General features: G+C 41.9%; 2 protein-coding genes across 2 annotated transcripts in view; both read right to left on the minus strand.

Annotated features, from left to right (window-relative positions):
- Positions 1-3,855: 3,855 nt before the first annotated feature.
- LOC117502360 (protein TOPAZ1-like) lies at positions 3,856-4,338 on the minus strand. Its single transcript, XM_034161395.1, has 2 exons — positions 4,158-4,338; positions 3,856-4,077 (listed from the first exon to the last, which is right to left on the minus strand). Exons 1-2 carry the CDS (start codon positions 4,292-4,294, stop codon positions 3,879-3,881), a joined length of 336 nt encoding a protein of 111 aa, XP_034017286.1. The 5' UTR covers positions 4,295-4,338; the 3' UTR covers positions 3,856-3,878.
- Positions 4,339-4,654: 316 nt separating this feature from the next.
- Positions 4,655-18,390, minus strand: part of LOC117501527 (protein TOPAZ1-like) — a 32,560-nt gene continuing 18,824 nt past the window's right edge. The window contains exons 10-17 of the mRNA XM_034160418.1: positions 16,136-16,228; positions 15,613-15,728; positions 15,390-15,459; positions 14,805-15,191; positions 7,815-7,980; positions 6,912-7,064; positions 5,468-5,675; positions 4,655-4,769 (exon numbers count right to left, since the gene is read on the minus strand). Of these exons, the coding sequence (XP_034016309.1) occupies positions 4,655-4,769; positions 5,468-5,675; positions 6,912-7,064; positions 7,815-7,980; positions 14,805-15,191; positions 15,390-15,459; positions 15,613-15,728; positions 16,136-16,228 (1,308 nt within the window). The remainder of the gene's footprint in view (positions 4,770-5,467; positions 5,676-6,911; positions 7,065-7,814; positions 7,981-14,804; positions 15,192-15,389; positions 15,460-15,612; positions 15,729-16,135; positions 16,229-18,390) is intronic.

Below are 18,390 nucleotides of genomic sequence, written 5' to 3' on the forward strand. Positions count from 1 at the left end.
GGGTACTGGCAAGAGAAAACTATTCTCATTTTGTGATTTGTTTTCTATTTTATTTTCCTTTCCCTACCACTCACTTGTGTGCTTGCTCTTGGGGTTGGTAAGGTTAGACCTTACTTGTGTAAAGCGCCTTGAGGCAACTTTGCTGTGATTTGGCAATATATAAATGAAATGAATTAATTTTTTTTGTGGAGCTGTAAGCCATAATTTTCAGAAGAAAAGAATTTCAAACATTTTAGTTTATTGTAATCAGTCTAGAATATATCAAATATTTCTGAAATACCTGACAGAAGTTATAGAACTTTAATATTCAAATTTTTTTTAAGCTGCAACTGTAGTCGCAGATTGAAGGAGCAGAAAGTCACAACAGAAAAAATAAAGTCTGAGGAGGAGGAACGCTCACTGGACAGGACAAATAACTGATCAAGAAGTTGCAATGAAAGATTAATAGTACAAACTATCGCAACCAGCAGGAAGTTGCAATGAACGATGGACAGTACAACACTTCCAAACAGCAGGAAATGTTGATTAAAGATGAATGTTCTGTAGATGAATGCTCCAGTGAGCAGGAAGGTGCATTGAACAATGGGCAGTAAAAAACTCAAGATGCAGGAAGTCAGAATGAATGGTACAAACCACTCAGAAGAGCAAGAAGCCACAGTTAAAGAACACTCCAGACTGCACTGTGGAACGTGAAGTTATAAATGTATGTAGTTCCTTTAGGAATTACCGTAGCGGTGATTGATTGACTTACAAGACGGCAATGGATTATAAATAAGATGGAAATATGAATTATCAAGAGACAAGTGCCACCAGAACAAAGTGCTCAGAGGGAACAGCGACACAATGCCCACATTTCATAGTGTTAGGGATGTAGAGCTTTTAAGCAGTCAAGTTCACCAACAATAAAATATCTGTGCTCAAGCCCATAAAATCATATTAGCCATTTTCCAATATATTAGAATTGACCTTGACAGCTGACCGATTCCAACCGGAAAACAGATCATGTCTTCCCATTCAAAGGCTGCACTTGCCAGGTTTGATGAAAATTAGATTTGGTGTTCTTAAGGTAGCTTTTACACACACACACACACACACACACACACACACACACACACACACACACACACACACACACACACACACACACACACACACACACACACACACACACACACACACACACACACACACACACACACACACTCTTAAGAGTCTATGCCTCTGAAAGCGTCGTTAACAAAAAGAAATATGCACAACAAAATCGTTACAAAAAGCATAATTTCAATAATTCCAGGTTAGTAGCATAAATTTTTTTTTTTTTTTTTTTAAGTTTAGTATAGTTGCACCAGCTAAAAAAAAAAAAAAAAAAAAAAAGACTTTTGACCGTCTGAATTGGAGTCCTTTCTTGGAGTACTAGAACATCCAAAACAACATTAGTCTGTTACATTCTTAAAATTGATTATAAAAATAGTTGTTTGTTACAGTCTGACTATAAAGTAGAAAACTGGAGTGCCAAGGGCCCTTACCAGCTCAATTAAAACCCAAGACAAAATGGCCATTTCCAAACGAAGGAAGGAATCTATGCAAACAATTTTGGGACAGGAACAATGTAATGACCAATATTGTGACCTTGTTAAATTAAAAAAAGAGTTAGAGATTCAATTTGAGAAAAATGAATCCAAATACCAAAACTGGCTGCTGTTTTTGGCATAAAAATGGCAACCATTTCCAAATGTATGACTATAATTTTTTTTACCTGAAATGTGTCAACCCATATTACGCCCTTGACAAATTAGAAAAAAAATTACCAGACAGTTTTTGAGGAAATTACCTTTAAGTGCTCAAAATGGCTATTTTCAGCATAAGAATGGGAGCCATTTCCAAACAAACTAATCTATGAATGATTTTTAGATGGGAACAATGTCAATGACCCATATTAAGCCCTTGCCAAATTAGAAAGTTAAAAGTCTGAGATATTGCAATAAATTGACAACTATGATGGACGTTAGCAGCTGATCTGATTGACCTAATCAATCAATCAATCAATTTTATTTATATAGTGCCAAATCACAAACAGTTGCCCCAAGGCGCTTTATATTGTAAGGCAAGGCCATACAATAATTACGTAAAAACCCCAACGGTCAAAACGACCCCTGTGAGCAAGCACTTGGCAACAGTGGGAAGGAAAAAACCCCCCTTAACAGGAAGAAACCTCCAGCAGAACCAGGCTCAGGGAGGGGCAGTCTTCTGCTGGGACTGGTTGGGGCTGAGGGAGAGAACCAGGAAAAAGACATGCTGTGGAGGGGAGCAGAGATCAATCACTAATGATTAAATGCAGAGTGGTGCATACAGAGCAAAAAGAGAAAGAAACACTCAGTGCATCATGGGAACCCCCCAGCAGTCTAAGTCTATAGCAGCATAACTAAGGGATGGTTCAGGGTCACCTAATCCAGCCCCGACTATAAGCTTTAGCAAAAAGGAAAGTTTTAAGCCTAATCTTAAAAGTAGAGGGTGTCTGTCTCCCTGATCTGAATTGGGAGCTGGTTCCACAGGAGAGGAGCCTGAAAGCTGAAGGCTCTGCCTCCCATTCTACTCTTACAAACCCTAGGAACTACAAGTAAGCCTGCAGTCTGAGAGCGAAGCGCTCTATTGGGGTGATATGGTACTATGAGGTCCCTAAGATAAGATGGGACCTGATTATTCAAAACCTTATAAGTAAGAAGAAGAATTTTAAATTCTATTCTAGAATTAACAGGAAGCCAATGAAGAGAGGCCAATATGGGTGAGATATGCTCTTTCCTTCTAGTCCCCGTTAGTACTCTAGCTGCAGCATTTTGAATTAACTGAAGGCTTTTCAGGGAACTTTTAGGACAACCTGATAATAATGAATTACAATAGTCCAGCCTAGAGGAAATACATGCATGAATTAGTTTTTCAGCATCACTCTGAGACAAGACCTTTTAATTTTAGAGATATTGCGTAAATGCAAAAAAGCAGTCCTACATATTTGTTTAATATGCACATTGAATGACATATCCTGATCAAAAATGACTCAAGATTTCTCACAGTATTACTAGAGGTCAGGGTAATGCCATCCAGAGTAAGGATCTGGTTAGACACCATGTTTCTAAGATTTGTGGGGCCAAGTACAATAACTTCATAACATAATGTGGCTAGAAATAGAGATACCTGACGTATACCTCCATGCTAGCAAATTAACACGGTAAAAAGCCTGAAGATGTCAAGGACAAGTTATTACAGCAGCACTCGACAGGCTGATCTAAAAATGACTAAGTCCACAAATCTGTCCTTTGTGAAAAATTCTCTGTATGCTATGCTGCATGTCAAACTATCACATCACTCTTTGACCAATGGCAAAAATAACTTAACTCCTTGTTCCTCCAGTCTGTTGAAAATCAAAATTAGCAACATAAATACAAAACAAATAAACACTACAGTCAAACTTGTCAGATCAGAACCATTTTATATACATGTATAAAATATTTCATACAAAAAGAAATAAATTGCAGCTCTTGAACTACCAACACTAGAGATACACTAATATCAAAGACTGACCACCACAATAAATATATACAGTTACAGATATTTATAAGTAAACAAAAATTGTACACCAACACACTCACCTTGCTTGTTCTTGTAAATTAAAATCAGTGACAAATCAAATTCAAACTGACAAAAAAAGGAACCCATCCCCTGAATGAACAAAATAAATAGAAATACACTAAATTAACATTTTACAACTTTCAAAAAAATATATAAGAATTGGAATTGAAACAAAATTTCTGGTGTTGTCTCTGGAAGGTGTGGTTTGCCCTGTAAGAAGTATTTTCAGTATTTTAGGTGACAGTGAGTGGGAGCTAATGCGCCCACAACTCGCTGGCCCACAAATGGTTGTGTCGGAGCCACTGTCGGGCCGACAGAGTGTCAAGTGTGAACACCTGCTCCTGCGAGGCATTCACGGCCGTATAGTGAACAGTTAGTGCGGGCTGTGGGATACGTGCTGCAGAGAGGAGGCGACTACCAGCCGACAGGTACTCACTCTCACAGGTTTGAGTCCTGGAACAAATGACAGAATCACAGTACACACGTGCCACACAAAGCAAGCACAACCAGGTTTTACGACAAAACGCAAATACCTTTTCAGCGTGATGCTGAGACCGGAGGAGCTCGCCTCTGCGGGCTTGAAGATGATCGCGGCATTGACAGTGATGAACATCTCGAAGGTCAGCGCCAACATAACCTCTCCCAGACAACAGGGGACGGTCAGGGCCATGAAACCAGGGGCAGCCAGTACATCCGGGAAGTAGCCCGCACTCAGAGCATCTGACAAACACACACACTGTCGTATTAAAATTTGCACTAACAATGACAGAAGCGTGAGCTCATTTGAAGTGAACTCTGAAAAGAGGCCACTGCTGTTATGAGCCATTTCAGATTAGAGGATAAGAGCAGAAAAAATTCCTCGAACCTTATCTGTATCCTTCAGACCTACCATTAGCAGATTTTTACAATTTCAACTTTTATCTCTCACACAGCAAAGGTCTAGAAGTTTAGTCCCCAATTATGTCTATTTTCATTAAGACATTTGGAGATCGTGATAGCTTCCATGAGTCTGGTCTGAAAATCATCTTCATTAAACTGTCTTGTCTGCATAAAACCCTCCATAATGCAGCATGAGCACAGGACCACACTGACCCAAGTTCATTTGGGGCCCGTTCTCCATGTGTGGATTAGGTAATGGATTTAAACTGCATAACGTCCAGAAATAAAGCAATTCATGACTGTGCCACTCTTATGGGAGGCACCATTTGGAGAGAATATTACAGGACCATCAATATCAATGAATGTACTCCGACTCACCAGTTAAATCAGAATTATGAATAATTGTAATATATGAAGTTTAATATTTCTTAATTTGTTCCCACATCCTTTGTGTGCTGGTAAATGCTTGGAATATTAAGGGGGCAACTGCATGACTACCAACTCCAACAATGTTGTACAACATGCACATTCACTTAGTGGAGGTTTGCACTATTTTGACAAGTATCATCCATTTATTAAACTTTAACAGTATGTGCACTGCCCTCAAAGGCAATGATGCAAATATAAATTTAGTTTTTACCCTTCTATCTGCCTACCCATGCAGCCCTGTAGAAGTCTACAGGGCTGCTCTGTGCAAAGTCACAGGATGATGGAACCATATTATTGTGTATCCCAGCGAATATTTGCAGTTAACTGTCATATATTACTTGGGTTTTATCACCATAAAGCACAATCCCCAAAAGATGCAGCCATCTGGTTCCACGACAGACTTCATAGGACTCTGGACAGTTTTGATTTTGTGCATCAGTGTTGATGGGTAGAAGTGAATTTCACACAAATCTATTGGCTCACTTATTAATTCAAATACAGCAGGCAAAAAAATAAATAAATAAAAAAAAGACACTTGCGTTTGAAAACTTCCCGTGCCCGGAGCCAGTGGTTTTGCTTGCCGAGTTTAAGTACAAGCGTCTGGAGCAGAGCATAGTCGACTGCCAGCTTCTTGGACAGCATGAAGTCCACCGTGTCTGAAGCCACTGGAAGAATCTGTCTGTCCACCCACACTTGTAGGTGACCGTGAAAAACAGCACTGTACATGGAGATATCTACCAAGTCTGAGGATCAAAATAAACAACAACAAAAAACACTTAGAATGGCCTGAACAAAATCTAGATTTTTGTTAAGAGTATTAACATAAAATTGGATGTCAACTTCATAATGGATGTTTTTTGGGGGGGGGCCACATCATGCTGCTACCAGCCCACAAAACTCAGCATTTGTGTTCTTCTGGAGTTTAATATTTATGGTAAGAGAACTGTATAGCAAGTACACAAAAAATTGCTTGTAGCAATTTCAGTTGCTTGATCTTTCAGCCAGACAAGCTTGTGAAAGGTAAAAATTAAGGCTGATCCCAGTAGACAAGAAGTCCTCTGACAAAGAAAACACTTGCTACTCAGACATCTTGGCGCAAGAAAGTTCCCCAAAAAGTTACTGGGCATCATAACCAGTTTTTTTTTCCAGGTACTGTGATTACTGGTGGTCATCAGGGGTGTGTTCTGGCTATCATACTGTTCAATGCTGCACAGACTGGGTGTTGGGTAGGATTGTGGAAACCAGCAGCTTAGTTGACTGACCTTTACTTCGTAGATTCAAGGGATACTCTGACTGCAGCAGTTGAGAAGTTGCGTGAGGACTTTGAGCGTCAGGGTTTGTATTGTCCTGGATCAAGACTGTGCAGTTTCTCCAATCACAACCACTGAAGCCTATAATTCCTTCAAGCCTGTCTGAGTGTCTTGGGGGCTTCTCTCACTAGTGTACTCCCTGCAGTGTCAGAGTTTCTGACAACTGCCTACTTAACACCGATTTAGCATGCAGTACCATACTGTTTGCATTTCTCAATGACTGATGTAAAGGAGGGCAGCACGGTGGTTTTGTGGTTAGCACTGTTGCCTCATAGTCAGAAGGTCCTGGTTTTGTGTCGACTTTGTATCTTCTCCCAGTGTTCTCGTGGGTTCCATCAGTGCTCTGCCTTCCTCCCACTTCCAACGATGCAGGTTAGGTGAACCGATGACTAAATTATTCATAGGTGAGAATGTGTTTGTTGATATGTGTTGGCCCTGCAGACTCATCACCTGTCCAGGGTGTACACTCCCCCCACCTGTCCAAGAATAATGCAAATGAAGTCCAAGACCTATTCAGTAACCTCAAAATGTTCATGCATTTGGTGTATGTAATCATGACAAAGCCTCCTGTGTGTGAAACATTTCAGGCACATGGATTCCTGGACCTTAAAAACACAAGATGATGCAAACTGACTGCCGTGTGTGTTTATGAAAGATGAATGTCCTCACCATTTGGTTCTTTGAGCCCAGGCAGGTTAGAGAGGACCTCCAGTGTATCACGGTGAGAGGTTTTCTCAGCTATACGTCTCAGCACACGACTCCTGCTCTCAAGATCAGCAGGCTGACACGGCCACGCACATGAACTCAGGAACCAACAGTTATCTTAAAAAAAAAGATATTTGATTTCAGCCATTCTTAAGGCTCCCTGACACTTGCACGACTTTGATGCACGCACGTCGTGGTGACGACCCCACCCGCTGTGTTCACAGCTGGATGCCATGCTTTGTTCCACCAACTGCTACGCGCTGAGCACTGCATATATAAAATAATTATTTCATAGCAGATTAATAATTTTCTCTGCAAGTCGGCTGTTGAAAACAGCTCTAATTGCTTCCTGAATGACGGAGGAGAGCTCCAGTCAGAGCCGTTCATGTGCATGCTGAACGAGCTGGAGAAAGCATTTGGAGCAGTCTAAAAAGGTAATTATTTGTAATGTTCTTTCCTTCTTGTGTGCAGCTGTAAAAGTATGTTTGTGATGGATTTAACATCTCTTTATAATTGTTCAGACAAGCTGCGCTCTGATGCGGTGAGCTGATGCAATCACTCGCTCTGTTCACTTCTTTACTCCACTTGACAAGCTGCACATAGTGTTTGAGAGCAGATTGTGCCATGCTGCTTGACATTTATGCGTGAAAGATTTTTTGAACATTTCAAAACTCTTTGCATAGTTGCATGCGCTGCTGACCCCCTTGCATTCAGCCTGCACCTGTTAAAGATGAGTTTACTCTCTTGCACGGCACAGGGTGTGCAAGTGGATGCATCAAAGTCGTGCAAATATCAGAGGGCCTTTACCTTCTAAGTAACAAACTATTCGCTGAAGGCTCAGTTTGCGCTAATTGCTGCAGGTGTTACCTCTGAGGGAGTTTAGAGCTCCTTCCACACTGCCACTGAGAAAGAAAAGCTCAGCTGCAATAGTGACCAAGCAGCAGCGTGACGCTCCATCTTCATTCCCAAACAAGCCCTTCAGCACGGAGTAGTTGATCTTTGAAAATGACATCACCTCCACCACCCTCCGACCCTAAAAACATGCACACACAGACCATAAAACAAGTCCGACACCATACAAACATGATTATACATTAGATCGTAAACAGAGCGATTAAGCATATATTCCGTAATCTATATATTAAAAGCCAAGCGGCCTCTGTGTACGTGTATCCAACTTCGATCACGGAGAAACTGGGGAGAGCTGACACTTGCCGTTTGGTATATTTATGCATTCTGGGTCAAGAATGAATGCTGCAAAAACAGAAAGTTGATAGGACTAACCATTAATTAGTCCCTGGTAACCCGACAAGCTCTGAACAAAGGAAATATCTTAACCTTGCCAGTTGTAAAACATCTACTATATTCACCAAATAAATACAATTATTCACAAAACTCACTTTAATTTCCTGCACTTTCAGTTAAAATCATTATAGAAACATTGCATAAATATTACCACCCTTGAAAAATGTCAGCTGCCCATTTTATAAACACGACCCAATCTAGAGTCCATGGATCCCCACGGGCAACATGCTACTTAAGTCTTTAACCAGATAATACAGCTTCATTCATGTGTTGCAACTTTGCAGAAATGGTGTAATATGTTGTCAGTGAAGGATATTAACTGTTAGTTAGCAGGGCAAACCATGCAATCTAGATTTAACTTTAAAGTCCCTTTCACATCGGGCCTGCTTCGAGTTGTGTCGTCATGACGCCGCAACGTGGATGCAACCTAGTGTAGCTCAACACCAGAACACCGAGATGCACGCAAAGGACGAAGCGAATCGGATGCCAAAAATTACACGTTTAATTTTTACTGCATCGAGCACAGGATGTAGAAAGGAAGTGGTTTCAAAGTAAGTCAGGGCAAAGCAATGGTACTCAACGTGACTGTAAGCCACACCCTCACAATACAATGTTACCTGATGCCAATTTAGGATTCCTGCTGTGTTTCAATGTTCCCGAAGTATAAATCACGCAGGATTGTTTTTATACCGTGTACACAATGCAGTAGAAACTACACGCTCAAAGGGCACAGAAAAAAAAAAAAATGCTGATTGCAGCCTGGCTGCTACTGCAGCTACTCGATTTCAATTTATTTTCCTTTATATAGCGCCAAATCACAGAGTTGCCTCAAGGCACTTCACACAGGTAAGGTAAGAACAACAGTGGTGAGGAAAAACTCCCTCTGAGGAAGAAACCTCAAGCAGACCAGACTCAAAGGGGTGACCCTCTGCTTGGGCCATGCTACAAACATAAATTACTGAAATAATTCACAGAACAATTCACGGATGAATATACAAGAATTGCTGTTGGTGCACAGGACAGGAGGGTCGCCAACACAAACACAACTCCCATCTCTGGATGGAGCTGCACCTTAAACAGAGAAAAAACAATCAGGCATCAGAAAGACAAAAAAATACTGTATAATTTGCCAGCATTAAACAACAAGAAAAACAGTAAATACTAAGGTGATCACCGGCCACTAGCCCTAAGCTTCACTAAAAGACCCAGAATTTAGGTGAAGTTGAGGCCGCGGCCCGCTCCAATTACTAATAACATGAATTAAAAGAGTAAAAAGTGTAAAACAAAACTGTACCAGTATGCTAGCCATATGAAAGGGAAAATAAGTGCGTCTTAAGTCTGGACTTGAAAGTCTCCACAGAATCTGATTGTTTTATTGACGCAGGGAGATCATTCCATAGAATAGGGGCACGATAAGAGAAAGCTCTGTGACCCGCAGACTTCTTATTTGCCCTAGGGACACAAAGTAGTCCTGCACCCTAAGAACGTAAAGCCCGGGCTGGTACGTAAGGTTTAATTAGGTCAGCTAGGTAGGGAGGTACCAGTCCGTGAGTAATTTTATAGGTTAGTAGCAGAACCTTAAAATCTGATCTCACTGGGACAGGAAGCCAGTGAAGAGACACCAAAATGGGTGTAATGTGGTTGAACTTTCTGCTTCGTGTCAAAAGTCTGGCTGCAGCATTTTAACCAATTGGAGAGCCCTAATGCTATGCGGTAAACCAGTAAATAGAACATTGGAGTAGTCCAATCTAGAAGAGATTAACGCATGGATCAGGGTCTCAGCATCAGCCATAGACAGGATGGGACGAATCTTTGCTATATTTCGCAGGTGGAAGAAATCAGTCCTAGTAATATTTCTAATATGGAGGCCAAAGGACAACGAAGGATCAAAAATTACCCCAAGGTTCCTCACTTTGTCAGTGTGATGTATGACACATGAGCCTAGGCTGAGTGTTAACTGGTCAAATTGATGCTGATGTCTCACTGGACCAAGAACCATCATTTCAGTCTTTTCAGAGTTTAAAAGTAGGAAGTTTCTAGACATCCAACTTCTCACTGCTGCAAGGCAATCTTCTAAGGATTTTATATGAACGAGATTACCAGCAGTTATCGGCATATATAACTGAGTATCATCTGCATAGCAGTGAAAGGTAATCCCAAAACGCCGCAATATGTGCCCAAGGGGTGCTATATAAAGGGAGAAAAGCAGGGGGCCTAAGACAGACCCCTGAGGAACCCCAAATTTCATGTCACTAAGGTTAGAGGTAGTGTTACTGTACAAAACACAGTGAGAACGACTGGTCAAGTATGACGTCAGCCATGCAAGGGCACTCCCAGTAATCCCAAAATGATTCTCCAGCCTATCAAGTAGAATATGATGATCCACTGTATCAAATGCAGCACTGAGATCTAACAGCAGCAAAACCGTAGTGGTGTCCGAGTCCATTGTAAGCAGAAGATCATTCACCACTTTAGTGAGAGCCATCTCTGTGGAATGATCTATTTTATAAAAGCAGACCGCAGTGGCTCAAAGAGATTATTCTCAGTAAAATAGTCTACAAGCTGTCGTGACACCACTTTTTCCAGAATTTTAGAGCAAAATGATAGATTTGTTATCGGCCGATAGTTTTTCAATACACTAGGGTCAAGATTAGGTTTCTTAAGTAATGGTTTAATCACTGCAGATTTGAAACTTTTAGGAAGAGATCCAGAAGTTAAAGAAAGATTAATCATTTCAGCACAAATCAGCCCAAGAGTGGGCCACAGGTCCTTAAACAGTTTTGTTGGTATAGGATCAAATAAACAGGTTTTGCTTTTTCTTGACGTTACGAGTTTCGTCAGCATGTCTACAGAGATACTATTAAATTCTGTAAATCTAGGTAATACCTCAGTAGTGGCGCCCACATCAATAGTAGGGTGTAGTGGCTGGGTTAAGGCATGCTGGGATATGTTCAACCTAATGTCATCTATTTTCTTCTCAAAGTAATCTAGGAAATCTTGTGCTGTAAAAGGAGAGCAAGCTACAGGTGGCTGTCCATGAATAAGTGTTGCCACCGTGTTGAAAAAGAACTTTGAGTTATGCTTGTTTTTGTTGATCAAATCAGAGTAATAGGTCCGCTTTGTAGCCAATAATGCATGCTTATAGTCTAAGATAGCATCATGCCATGCAAGGTGGAATACTTCTAATTTTGAACGACGCCATTTCCGTTCTAGACCTCTTGCTTTATGCTTGAGGTCACGCAGGTAATCAGTGAACCAAGGTGACTGCGATTTGGGGGAGTGCAGTTTCAACACGTGTTGCAATCATGTCGAGCGTGATTTTGAGCACTGAGTTTAAACTATCCACAAGTCTGTCTACTGACTGGGTATTTGCCAAAAGTGAGGCTAAGACATCAGGCAGTCTAGCTTGTAGTTCAGTCTTAGTTGAGGAGTTGATGCATCGCTGCAGTGATAAATAAGGTTGTTGTTCCACTAAACACAGCAGCGAAACTGTAAACTTAAGTGAGTGATCAGAGACCACTGATGTAAGAGGCATGATGTCAATATTCGTGACAGCAATACCACGTGCGAGAACCAGATCCAGGGTATTTCCACTAATGTGCATCGAATTCCGAATGCATTGCCAAAATCCTAATGCATCCACAATTTCCATAAATGATTTGCAGAGGGGATCAGAAGGCTTATTTATATGAACGTTAAAGTCACCAATGATCAGAATGTTATCTGCTCTAGTTGAGAAGTTAGAGATGAACGCACCAAATTCATCTAAGAATTCAGAATATGGGCCAGGAGGCCTATATACAGTGACAAAGTAATACGGCTGATTTTTATTCTTCTGACCTTGGCAATGACTTATATCCTGAGCGGAGCGGAGAATCAGATGCTCAAACGAGTTATATTTGTGACGCCCAACAGCTAATTAAGCTAAACCTAGATTTATAAATAAGAGCAACACCCCCGCCTTGCTTCGCATCACGAGGGACGTGACTACATGTATATGCTGGTGGGCAGGCTTCATTTAAGGAGAGGACAGCTGTAGGTTTAAGCCAGGTTTCACATAACTCAATCATATTTAAGTGATGATCAATAATTAAATCATTAATCAACAATGATTTTGAGGACAGTGATCTTATGTTAATGAGACCCAGTCTAAGGATCTCAGTGGGGTTGACAGTTGACCTGTTTGGGTTTAGGGGTGGTTCCAGAGTAGCACATATTAGATGCCTAGAAGTAGGTTTAGGTTTGAGATATTCCATGCGCGTTGTAGGTAGCAGACATAAAATCTTTGCTATTACTGGAACAACCACTGGGCCATCCTCAATTTCAACATGATCCAATATAGTAATGGGTATTAAGTTTGCAAAGCATATCCCTCTATGATTTTTATGGACACATCTACGGGAGCAGGCCACAGTCTCAACTTGTTGAATTTCCCTCCCTGGCAGATAAACTGCACTATCACCCTAGTGTATTTTCTGCACCAATTTCCCCGCTAAGCTAATGGATTCCACATCCACATTTGTCATAAGCCTTGCAGGGTCTCTCATCACCTGCTCCGTGGCCTGCTGTAGATTCCTAATGTTACCCTCCCTGTAGAGCTCTATCTATGTTCGCAGAAAACATGGCGCCGCCTTCCTCAGTAGGGTGGAGGCCGTCCGGCATCAGAAGGCCATGGCGGCCCCAGAACGAAGGCCAATTATCAATAAAGTTAAAGCCTTGCTGTTGACAAAACTGCGCCAGCTACCTATTTAATGATGTCAGCCTGCTAAACGCCTCATCAGTACCCCGGGAGGGGAGGGGACCAGAGTATTAATCGATGCCAACACATCTTTCTGGCAAGGTCCCAAGTCCTCTCTATGTCCATTTTTGTGCCTCTGAATGCTTCATCCTGATATCATTGGTGCCGACGTGAATAACTATGTGACTATATCTCATGTCATGTTCCTTCATCCGTCTTCCCTTCTGCAGCGTCAGCACCCTAAGATGGGATGCATGTTGGGAGCTCTGGCCCCAGGAATACATTTAACGTCAGCCAGCGTCTGTAACCTGACTTTGCGGGTGATAGAATCCCCTATCACTAAAGTCTGGTGTTTCGGCCTGGAGATAGGAGTGGAAGTCACTTGTGGGCTCGGAGAATTCACATCAGGTGAATCCAAGGGGGAGAACCGATTCACCAGTTCACAGTGGCGAGTGTGATCGGGGTGCCACAACCGGGCACCAAGCCCTACGGGGCTTCCTCCGCCTCACCACAGTCCGAAAACCGTCCTCCACAGCCAGCGTTTCTAGGCTGATGCTAATGGGCTCGCTAGCCGGCCCAGCACTAGCCTCATCTGGAGTGCCCGTAACATCTAACTCCACTGCGCTAAGAAGCTGCTCTAACTTACAGACATGGCTCAATAAGAGAGCCACCCTATCTTCCAACATCACGTAGGATTTATGGAGGGTGTAAAGTAGGTAAAGTAGTGTACTTTGTGCACTAGGAAATTCAAGAGTATAGCCAAGCAAGCACAAGCTAACCAATAATGGATAAGCTAACCACTCCTAAGGCTCACACAGACGCAAATAAATGAATTAAAGCTCACAGCAGTTACACTGAAAGAGTATAAGTATGAGAAATGTAGGAACAGTAAATATATATACCACTCCTAAGATTAACACAAGAGTAAAGTAAAAGCTAAAGTTCACAACAGTTACACTAACAGAAGTATATAAAAAAACTAAATGAAAAAATGAAAACGAGGGTCCGAAGTCGTTAACGCAAGCTAACTGCTAGCGAAAATGCTAGCCGCTCCTAAGACTTACACAGGAGTAAAATAATTACTTAAAATTCACAGCAGTTTCACTAAAAAACTAACAGTATTAACCAGGTAAAAAGAACCAGCTATAAAAATAACGATGGGTGGGAAGGGAGGAGTCAAACTAGCTAGCGAAAGCTAAACACTAGCGAATGCTAACTGCTAGCGAATTACAACAGAACTATAGTTAAATAATGTTCAGAGTAGATACAATTAATAACCAGAAGAGTGCTAAACAGAAATAAAAGAAACGTATATACAACCGTGTGAAGTTCAGAATAACGTCACAACAAACAATCCGTCGGAAACAAGTTGCCAGATCTGTGAGCCAGCATCAGTTCACTCGCTCTTAAATTCTCTCACAACTGTGTTTAAATAAAGTCCACTAAAGTCCTGCTCACAGGCTGATTGCCAGAGACAGGACATGTCCACATCAAGTATAACTCCAGACATCTCCACCTTTACACAGAGACGGTTCGTTTTGCACACACGCGCAGCTCACGGTCAAAGGAAGCAAGACAAACTATAACAGAAATCAGAGTGCAGACCTGCAGCCATGCACAAGAACAAATAAACTAGAAGATAAATCAGAGTGCACAGTCTGTCCGCAGAACCTCCTCTGCCTTCTCACTTCTCTGCCCCCTGCTGCGCGCACCTGACGCAGACATTCCTGTGTTGTCATGACGCCGCATGAAGCAACTCGAAGCAGGCCCAGTGTGAAAGGGACTTTACTGTGAAAATGCTCACAATCACTTACCTTAGCCCACTGATGTGTTTTGTGGTACCGCAACATGAGCGAGACACCAATTCTGCCTAAAAAATTCTTGACCAGGCTGCTGTCAACTTCATTCTGACACACTACTTTGAGAAGAACAAAATGATTAAGGTTCATTCCAATGTGACCCTTCATTAATGTGGACAGAACTACGTGCTGAATACAAATGTAATCATGTTTAATTAAGAGCTTTTGACCCGTCTCAGTGAAGGAAGCAAAGGGCAGCAAGAGCTTGTCTTTGCTCTCTGATAAGAGTGCAACGGTAATGCGAGCGCTAATGCGCTCTACTCTGGTGGGGTGGTGATTGGTTTGGCAGATGGACTTGAAGACCTCCCCCATGCGCTTCCAGTCCTCCTGCTTGGAACACAGCTGACAAACAAAGATGTAAAGTTAGGCTTAAGAACTACAAGATCTGCATTCCATCACATTTTACTGCCATGGGTTCTTGGCAATTTTTAGTTATTGATCTGCACTACAGAATGAGCTGCATTAACAAGATAACCACAAATACACACTCATTCATCTGACAAAACTATTCCCAAGCGAAGGCTACAGAATAACACCAACCTCAATTTCCAGAATGGCCTGAGCAAAATTTAGGTACTCTGGAAAGGGAGCACCCACGGGCAATGGTAACCTTTGGTGACAAACGTGCACTGAATTATTAATTTTCTTAGCAAAAATAACTAACTACATAAACAAAATCTCACAGTAGAGCAGAGGAGGGAAAAAAAAAAACTTATTAAGCAATATATATATTGTTGCAATCGTGATGTGATTAATCACTCACTTGTTGTTGCCCGACATTGTCATAGTTGAATTAAGTTGTATATTTTGCTGGAACTCTGGCATGTTTTTTACACATTCAAGATAGTCCAAACTCAGAACCAGGCCTGCATTGGCCATCTGTTAAGACACACACACAGCTAAATATTTATGTCCGGTAAATGTGATTTATGGGCATTTCCATGCTGAATGGGAAAATTAGGCAACTTTTTTTTTAACCAGTACTTCTCTTGCATTTTCAGTTTGCTAAATATACAAATTTTTCCAGGACTTTGGTGTAACTCAAGTCGCTCTAATTAGGAGTAATTAAAAGAATAAAGATTTATCTTCCTTTTAGGTAATTTCACACCTTGTGTCAACTGGCACACGCATGCAAGAAATGGTGTCTAAAAATGTATGTGTGGGAGGTACACACACACACACACACACACAAATAAAACATAACTTTAAGAGTGACCAAAACCACGAGTCGCATGGAAATGCCCCAATGCAGTAAAATCACTGAAGGTGTGTAAGAACTAAAATACCTTAAATGTGAGCTGCATGAGCTCAGGTACATATCCAAAGAGGCCCTTTTCTCTCAGAACATTAAAGAGGGCGAGCAGGAACTCGTGAGATGGCTAGCAAGTGAAATGGATGAGAAAATGTTGAAAATCAGTTTTAACACCATGAGGGACATTCTGCAAATATACTATATATTCACCACAAAGGTCTGTTTAAAATGTCATTAAAGTCACAAACAGTTTCAGAGCTTAAAGCGTAGGTGACACAATATGTATTTTTTGAGTGTTTAAGACTAAAATTAAACAGTTTGAAATTGATCCTTTCCTGGTGCGCACTTACTGAAGAGAAAAATATTCCGATTTTGAACTGCGCACCACTAAAATCCAGGAAACTTCCTGGCGAGTCTAGACATCGGAGAAAGAGCAAGTGATCACAACACCGGAACCATTATATTAATAGCCCCATTAATTCATGGATTTTTGCAGGCTACGAACAGCCCCGTTTTCATTGAGTGGTTTGGGTCGGAACTCCACTGCATTTTCAGTGTCAGAACCGTCAATTCTTGCTGGCAGAATCCTTTTGATTGGCAGGTGGAACACATATTGACGAGCACATGCGCACGTGTCTGTAGCTCAACTCGACTCGCAAAACTGACTACAGATTTTACTTTATTGTTTTGTGGATCATGGGAATTTCATCACGTGCAGACTGAGACGTTAGGAGCAGATGAGAGACTGCAAGTCTTAATTTACAACAGTGGAACAACAGGATCCATTCACAGTAACAATGGATTACAGCCGGCACTGCTGGAACCAACCTCCCGTGTGACAAATGGACTTTTCTTCAACCAGGACAGAAGGAATTAAATTATTTTCAGACATTTTGTAAAGGTGGATATGTTTTCAGTGAGATCATCTGAAAAGGACAGGTAAGACTAATATATATATATATATATATATATATATATACACACACACGCAACAAAAATATAAACGCAACACTTTTGGTTTTGCTCCCGTTTTGTATGAGATGAACTCAAAGATCTAAAACTTTTTCCACATACACAATATCACCATTTCCCTCAAATATTGTTCACAAACCAGTCTAAATCTGAGATAGTGAGCACTTCTCCTTTGCTGAGATAATCCATCCCACCTTGCAGGTGTGCCATACCAAGATGCTGATTAGACACCATGATTAGTGCACAGGTGTGCCTTAGACTGCCCACAATAAAAGGCCACTCTGAAAGGTGCAGTTTTGTTTTATTGGGGGGGGGGGGGATACCAGTCAGTATCTGGTGTGACCACCATTTGCCTCATGCAGTGCAACACATCTCCTTCGCATAGAGTTGATCAGGTTGTCAATTGTGGCCTGTGGAATGTTGGTCCACTCCTCTTCAATGGCTGTGCGAAGTTGCTGGATATTGGCAGGAACTGGTACATGCTGTCGTATACGCTGGTCCAGAGCATCCCAAACATGCTCAATGGGTGACATGTCCGGTGAGTATGCCGGCCATGCAAGATCTGGGACATTTTCAGCTTCCAAGAATTGTGTACAGATCCTTGCAACATGGGGCCGTGCATTATCCTGCTGCAACATGAGGTGATGTTCTTGGATGTATGGCACAACAATGGGCCTCAGAATCTCGTCACGGTATCTCTGTGCATTCACAATGCCATCAATAAAATGCCCCTGTGTTCTTTCGTCCATAACAGACGCCTGCCCAAACCATAACCCCACCGCCACCATGGGCCACTCGATCCACAACACTGACATCAGAAAACCGCTCATCCACACAACGCCACACACGCTGTCTGCCATCTGCCCTGGACAGTGTGAACCGGGATTCATCCGTGAAGAGAACACCTCTCCAACGTGCCAAATGCCAGTGAATGTGAGCATTTGCCCACTCAAGTCGGTTACGACGACGAACTGGAGTCGAGACCCCGATGAGGACGACGAGCATGCAGATGAGCTTCCCTGAGACGGTTTCTGACAATTTGTGCAGAAATTCTTTGGTTATGCAAACCGATTGTTTCAGCAGCTGTCCGAGTGGCTGGTCTCAGACGATCTTGGAGGTGAACATGCTGGCTGTGGAGGTCCTGGGCTAGTGTGGTTACACGTGGTCTGCGGTTGTGAGGCTGGTTGGATGTACTGCCAACTTCTCTGAAACGCCTTTGGAAACAGCTTATGGTAGAGAAATGAACATTCAATACACGAGCAACAGCTCTGGTTGACATTCCTGCTGTTAGCATGCCAACTGCACACTCCCTCAAAT

This window comes from Thalassophryne amazonica, chromosome 20, assembly GCF_902500255.1.
Source record: "Thalassophryne amazonica chromosome 20, fThaAma1.1, whole genome shotgun sequence".
In the NCBI taxonomy this organism is placed as follows: domain Eukaryota; kingdom Metazoa; phylum Chordata; class Actinopteri; order Batrachoidiformes; family Batrachoididae; genus Thalassophryne; species Thalassophryne amazonica.